Raw genomic sequence first — 7,500 nt, forward strand, 5'->3', positions numbered from 1 at the left:
ATAAATATATATATATATATTATATATATATATATATATATATATATATATATATATATATATATATATATATATATATATACATTATATATATATATATATATATATAATATAAATATATATATATATATATATATATATATATATATATATATATATATATATAATTTACATACATATTTATACACACATACACACACACACACACACACACACACACACACACACACACACACACACACACACACACACACACACACACACACTATATATATATATATATATATATATATATATATATATATATATATATATATATTATCAACATCTTTTAGCAATTAAGGTTATGTAAACCATATCTATTCGCCAAGACGACTGTTTATCCTGGTTGTATGATTGTATCTGTGCATATTTTTGATGTGTGGGTTCTTTTTGAAAAAGAAAGAAAAAACAAAAACAGAAACAGACTTTGGCAACAGAGGCATCGCTAATGTGGCTCCTTTTTTGATAAAAATCATTGACATTGTAAATCATGATGAGCTTGTAAATCATACACATATTACAATGTCTGCAGTCGGGCTCCCTATCAGAAACACGCAGTGATCACACGTGCTTCAGAGGACGAGATAAAGTTTATATCAACATTTCGATGATAAGTACTTTTAAAAGCTGATGCAAGGGAATTAAAGGCCTTTCTTTCTAGTGTTAGGAAAGGAGTTGCTGCTGCGATGTGGCCCAAGAACGACACCCTCGTCTGGGCCTCGAGTGCCTTCACGTACCTAGCCTTCACCGTGACGCTGGCCCTCGGCCTGGCCTGGTTCTTGCAGAGGCAACGGAAGGCGAGTCGATCGAGTTGCGTTTGTGAAATATATAGCGATGACATTGAGACGTGGTGGAGAGTGCTTTGTGTTTGTGTATGTTTGTAGCTGTGTGTTTACATGTATAACGTGTTCTTTCCCTTCTCAGTCATGGCTTCTTGCCAAGATCCCTGGTCCCAAAGCCCACGTCCTCTTCGGTTCTCACCGTGCCGGTGGCGCTGCAGAGGGTAAGATTGTTGCTCCGTTTTTAATCTGGAACCCTAACACACACCGTGATGAACGACGAACTCACTTGATATAAATTATATATAAAATTACCCTCCTTTTACAGACCGCATCCAATGGCTCATCAAGACAAGCACCCTGGGGGAAGTCGTCAAATTCTGGATTGGCTTTCTCCCGACGTGCATGATCTGCAGCGCCAGAGGGGCAGAAGTGAGTGTCTGATACAGTAATCCCATATAATGTTTTCTGGTGGAATTACTCGTATTTCAAAATGGCATTGCTTATTTTGCAGGTTATTCTTACAAGTCAGAAGCACATCAATAAAGGCAATAATTACAACTTTCTCAGAGACTGGCTTGGCGACGGCCTCCTGACAGCCACAGGTATGCTTACCCTTGTCTCCCGTCGCTTTCTCCTGTTCTTAATCTATATTCTTCTTCGTAAATGTCCACTTCATCCTCATGGAACTATCTCAAGAAAGTGCGTTTGTGTGGCATCCATGGGGAAATACGGCACGCGTAAGATCAAAACGAACGAGAACTATAAAGTTACACGTTGCACGTCCTCCTCCAGGAAACAAGTGGCACTCCCGAAGGAAGCTGCTGACGCCCGCCTTCCACTTTAAGATCCTGGAGGACTTCCTGGACGTCTTCAACAGCCAGAGCACGACGATGATCCAGCAGCTGCGAGGGAAAGCCGACGGGAAGCCGTTCGACGTTTTCCCTTTCATCACGCGCTGCGCCCTCGACATCATATGTGGTATATATATATAATATCATATATATATATATATATATATATATATATATATATATATATATATATATATATATATATATTATATAATATATATATATAATTATATATATATATATATATATTATATATATATATATATATATATATATATATATATATATATATATATATATATATATATATATAATAGATAAAAGTATAAAACTATATTTGCAGTTAAACTTTGTGTGTTTATATGCGGTGTGTATATGTTCAGCAATTCTTGCTTAGGGTGAATAATGAGTCATTTGCACACACACACACAACAAAACAAACGTTATGATATTAATTCACAGAAACTGCGATGGGCCGAACGGTGAATGCCCAGTGCAATGCAAATTCCGAGTACGTGAAAGCCCTCAATAGGTAAGCGACTCCATGGTTACAGGTTAACCAAAGACAACATTCAAAGAGATCTTCCAAAAAATATTTTTCAGAATGTTTACATCCCTTAATGAAGTTATTCAACAATTGATATGAAACAGTCATGTAGGAAAAGGTAAGAATGAAAACTGATAACTTCACAGGTCGGTTTGGATGTAAGTTTACTATATTTAAAGTGGTGTGCAGGTTGTATAGATGGTCAATGAAAAACACATTAATAAAAAACAAAACAAAAGAATGCTGAATGAGAGTAAGTGAGAGAGAGAGAGAGAGAGAGAGAGAGAGAGAGAGACAGAGAGAGAGAGAGTGAGAGTCAAGTCAAATTCAAAGTCAAGCCAAAGTCAGGTCAAGTCAAAAAAAAATATATATATTCCATTAATTACAATGGTTCTTCTTTTTACACAGATAGTGACATCATACAGTAACACGGAATAAGAAGAAACATAGTAAATACATAGGTAGGGGAAATATAAAATAAAATAAAATAAAATTAGATGGTCACATCATTAGGAATAGAGATACAAGGTATGGCTTTACATTAAATGCCTGACGTCATTGAGAATTTAAGAAATTCTTTTTGAAAGTAACCAGGTTGGAGATGTTTCTAATATTTTGTGGTAGGTTGTTCCAGATCTCGGGTTCTCGGATTTGCATTTGTCTTGACCCTGTTTCCGTGTATAACCTTTTGACGTGCAAAGAATTAATTTGTCTGGTTTGAATGCCTGTTTTGTTACCAATTGTTTGTATAAGCATTAACCAATGTCTCTTTATGAATTTAAGAATCAGTATACATGTATCAAATTGATATTTTTGTTGAACTTTTAACCATTTTATGTGTTATGCGGTCATGTTTATTTATGTTGCCTATTGCCGCTCTTGCGGCAAAGTTTTGTAGTTTTTGTGCTTTTTGTATTTGAGCTTTGTTGGTTGAGCCCCGTATGTGCAATTGTCTGTACAACAATTCTCGTCTCAATAGCGATTTTTTTTAATGTGATTTAGGTACATCAGTGTGCCCATTACTCTTTTGCAAATGTCCACGCGTGTTTCGAAAGTCATGTATCTTTCTATGTGTACTCATAGATTTTTCACGGAAATGATAGCCTTCAAATTCTATGGTTGTGTTTAAAGGGATTTTGGCTATGTTTTGCCGACTGCCTATAAAGATGCATTGCGTTTTATCAGGATGTAGTTTGAGGCCGTTGTTGTCAAAACACATCTTTACTTCTGTAAGAGTTTGTTGAGTATTTCTTATCAATTCATATAAATTGCTTACAGGGACAGCGTGAGGAAACTGAGAGTCCTCGGCATATTGGACAAGGAGACGTTTGTTTGCAATGGTTGATAGGTCATTAATTAATATAGTGAACAAGATCGGGCCTAATATGGAGCCTTGTGGGACATCGAAGGAGACTAGTCTCTTAGTTGACATATTATTACGAATTTTGACTGAGTGCTTTCTTGTGGATAGATAACTTCTGAACCAACTGTTGTCAGTTCCAAGCTTTTTCATTTTGTTAAGCAGGATTTCATGGCTATCACTGTCAAATGCTCTTGACATATCACGCAATGTGAGTAGATTTACTTGATTCTTGTCTATGTTATCATAAATTTTGTTTGTGATTTTTAATAAGGCTGTTTCATTGGATAGCTTACTTCTAAACTCATGCTGCGTTTCGGAAATAAGGTAACTGGATTCTAAGAATGTTGATAGTTGATTTGCAACATTTTTTTCCAGCACTTTAGATATCACCGGGAGCAGAGTTGTAGGACGATAATTGTTTAATTGTTCTGCATCTCCTGATTTGAAAATGGGTGCTATGATGCCATGTTTCCGTGGTGATGGGTAGGTACCGGTGACTATAGATGTGTTTATCAAGACAGTTAAATAGAATGCAATCGCGGGTAAGCTTTCTTTGATGAATCGAAAAGTAATGTTATCCACTCCTACAGCATTCGATCACGTAAGTGTTTTATTGTTAAGACTGTTGTTTCCACTCCTATTGGCCGTAGTCTGAAAGCATTGGTTGAAAGCCTTGTCCTGGTTGTGTTTGGTGGGGCCAAGGAGGTAGCTGTCTGTTCATATTTGAGAAGTTGTCGTTTAGATGTTCTATACTACTTACGGGATCTAAGGAAGTGTGTGTGTACTGTTTTTGTTTTTTTGTTTTGGTGTTTTTTTGTTTTGGTATTTTAAACTGTTTCTTTGGCGTCATGTTTACAGTTATTAAATTTATTTTGAAAATAAATTGTTTTTGCTTATTGGATTAATGTTCAGAATGAAGGGTGATGTCAGCTCTATTAGTTTTGAGAAATTTGTGAGTGTTGTTTTGGTCATGTATAGCTCTTTTGATGTTCTCATTTATCCATGAGGTGGGGGACGTCTAGCAATTTTGGTCTTAAATGGCATCTATACTATTATTTAGTACGTTCGAGAGAATGTCTACTTGTTTGTTAACGTCATCTGTTGTGAGAGGGTTGACTGGCTGGGACAAATTTTTAAAGTGATTGGGGTCGTAATTTGTTAGGCCACGGGAAGTTTTTATGACAGGTTGTCCCTTGGGCATCTTTATATCTACTGCCATAGTTAATAGTTCGTGGTCTGACACTGATAAGGGATAACGTCAATATAGGTAATGAGATCAGATTTGTTTGATAATATGACATCTAGGACGGAAAAAAGTTTCCTTTTCATTGACATTTCTCTAAAAAACATCTTCGAGGTAGTCAAATGATTCAGCTGTAGCATGAGGGTGTCTATAGATTGTAACAATAATGAAGGAGGGATACATACTAATATGTGCAGTTCCCAAATGTCTTCTACAGCTGTATTATTTACAGCTGTAGTGGAGATTTCATTTGATTTAAGGGTGTCCGTTACGTATATGCACACTCCTCCACTTCGCTCTGAATCACATCTATAAACACTGAAATGTTGAATGTTAGTGAAATTACTTGACACTTCTTCATAAGGCCATGCTTCACCAATGCAAAGGAAGTCGACATTTCTCTCGGTGATTATCATTTCAATTTCTTCAAAGTGACCAAGGAGAGATTGTGCGTTGATATATTCTACTTTGATTGTATAGCATGTTCTGCATCTCCTGTTATATATTTATATATATATATATATATATATATATATATATATATATATATATATATATGTAGAGAGAGAGAGAGAGAGAGAGAGAGAGAGAGAGAGGGAGAGAGAGAGAGAGAGAGAGAGAGAGAATGAGAGAGAGAGAATGAGAGGGTGAGAATGTGAGAGAGAATGAGAGAGAGAGAGAGAGAGAGAGAGAGAGAGAGAGAGAGTGGGAGGTGTTAGAGAGAGAGAGAGAGAGAGAGAGAGAGGAGAGAGAGAGAGAGAGGAGAGAAGAGAGAGAGGAGAGAGGAGAGAGAGAGAGAGAGAGGAGAGAGAGAGAGAGAGGAGAAGAGAGGAGAGAGAGAGAGGAGGGGGGGAGATGAGAGGGAGTAGAGAGAGAGAGAGAGAGAGAGAGAGAGAGAGAGATGGAGAGAGATAGAGAGAGAGAGAGAGTAGGAAGAGTAGCAAGAGGAAGGAGTCCTGATATGTCGACTTAGCCTCGCCGACTCGCCACGAGGTCAGCTGGCTTGTGTCGACATGCCGGCTCGCTCCTCGCTGGTCCTCTACACCTCGCCGTGGTGCCCAGCTACAGCGTAACCTCCGGCGCCTAGCACTTCTCGCGCTGCGGGGCGCGAACCGCCGACCCCTCGGATGAGAGGCCGACTCGTTACCACTGTTCTAGCCCGGAGGCTGAGAGAGAGAGAGAGAGAGAGAGAGAGAGAGAGAGAGAGAGAGAGAGAGAGAGAGAGAGAGAGAGAGAGAGTTAAAAACAGCAAAGGAAATCACACATGATATTATTTGACAGTTTGCAGCTTTCTTTTAGCTTAACGTTAAAATCCGCGACGCAGGTTCGCTGAGCTACTGATTAAGCGGTCGACGACGCCGTGGCTCCGCCCCGACTGGCTCTACACTCTCTTCGGCCAGAGGAGTGACTACGACGCCTGCCTGAAGGTCCTCCATGGCTTCTCCCAGGAGACCATCGTGGAGAGGAGGGCGCTACTGCAGAACTCCAAGAGGAATGGCAAGGAAGAGGACACAGAGGAAGTCTTTGGTAAATTTCCTTTTCATTTCGTGTATTTTTATATGTATAGGTTGGCACAGGTATCCCAAAGTCGTGATTCTTTGAAACCATTATGTTGTTAGATTCATACGGTATCATATATTTCTGAGGTAGTTTATCAATACTTCAAAAGGCAAGAAGAAGCGGCTGGCGTTCCTGGACCTCCTGCTGGAGTACTCGGAAGACGGCGCCAAGCTCTCCGACGAGGACATCCGCGAGGAGGTGGACACCTTCATGTTCGAGGGCCACGACACCACCACGGCGGCCATGAACTGGGTTCTCTACCTCCTGGGTCATCACCCAGAGATACAGGTCTCTCTCTCCGCCTGTCTTTCAGTGTTTCACTCTCTCAAACACACACGCAAACACACACACACACACACACACACACACACACACACACACACACGTGCGCGCGCGCGCGCGTATATATTCATATATATGTATGTATGTATGTATGTGTATGTGGCATATGTGTGCTTATTCTAAAATATGATTCTATATTTCATGTCGGTGAGACTGTGTCCCTGCGCTTACACCATTCTCGTTTCAATAACCGAGCGCCGTCGGTTCCTCAGGCTCGGGTCCACGAGGAGCTGGACTCGATCTTCGGCGACGAGGACCGCCCGGCGACGATGGACGACCTGCGCTCCATGAAGCTGCTGGAGAACTGCATCAAGGAGGGCCTGAGGCTATTCCCGTCCGTCCACAGGTTTGCCAGGACGCTGCGAGAAGACGTCCGCATATGTGAGTAGCAGTATGTCAGCAGAGGTTGACTAATGGCATTGCCAGAAAAACAAGAACGTCCGCATATGTGAGTAGCAGCTCGACGTCAGTAGAGGTTAACTAATGGCATAAGTCATCTCCAGAAGAACAAGAAAAGGAAAACATGAACTCTCTGTTTGCTCATTCTTTATATGACCTTTGTATGGGATGGCCTTTGTCCTTTGCTTATAAAGCGTGCAACGGCAATATTATAAAATAGGCGAATGGAAAAGGAAAATTATTGTCAAAAAATCTTTGAGTTTGCAATGTAGTTTTGTTATCAATAGTTTTGATAGAGTTTTCAGGATAAGTATGTTGTGACATTAACATTAACTATCAATAAGGTTGATATGATGTGGGGTATCAATTTC

General features: G+C 39.7%; 1 protein-coding gene across 1 annotated transcript in view; it reads left to right on the forward strand.

The window, feature by feature from the left end:
• The first annotated feature begins 686 nt into the window (after positions 1-686).
• LOC119578646 (cytochrome P450 4C1-like) overlaps positions 687-7,500 on the forward strand; it is a 7,702-nt gene continuing 888 nt past the window's right edge. The window contains exons 1-9 of the mRNA XM_037926208.1: positions 687-839; positions 967-1,045; positions 1,150-1,253; positions 1,336-1,426; positions 1,617-1,802; positions 2,138-2,207; positions 6,153-6,355; positions 6,498-6,676; positions 6,943-7,111. Of these exons, the coding sequence (XP_037782136.1) occupies positions 729-839; positions 967-1,045; positions 1,150-1,253; positions 1,336-1,426; positions 1,617-1,802; positions 2,138-2,207; positions 6,153-6,355; positions 6,498-6,676; positions 6,943-7,111 (1,192 nt within the window). The 5' untranslated portion in view covers positions 687-728. The remainder of the gene's footprint in view (positions 840-966; positions 1,046-1,149; positions 1,254-1,335; positions 1,427-1,616; positions 1,803-2,137; positions 2,208-6,152; positions 6,356-6,497; positions 6,677-6,942; positions 7,112-7,500) is intronic.

Source organism: Penaeus monodon, chromosome 11, assembly GCF_015228065.2.
Source record: "Penaeus monodon isolate SGIC_2016 chromosome 11, NSTDA_Pmon_1, whole genome shotgun sequence".
Taxonomy (NCBI): Eukaryota; Metazoa; Arthropoda; class Malacostraca; order Decapoda; family Penaeidae; genus Penaeus; species Penaeus monodon.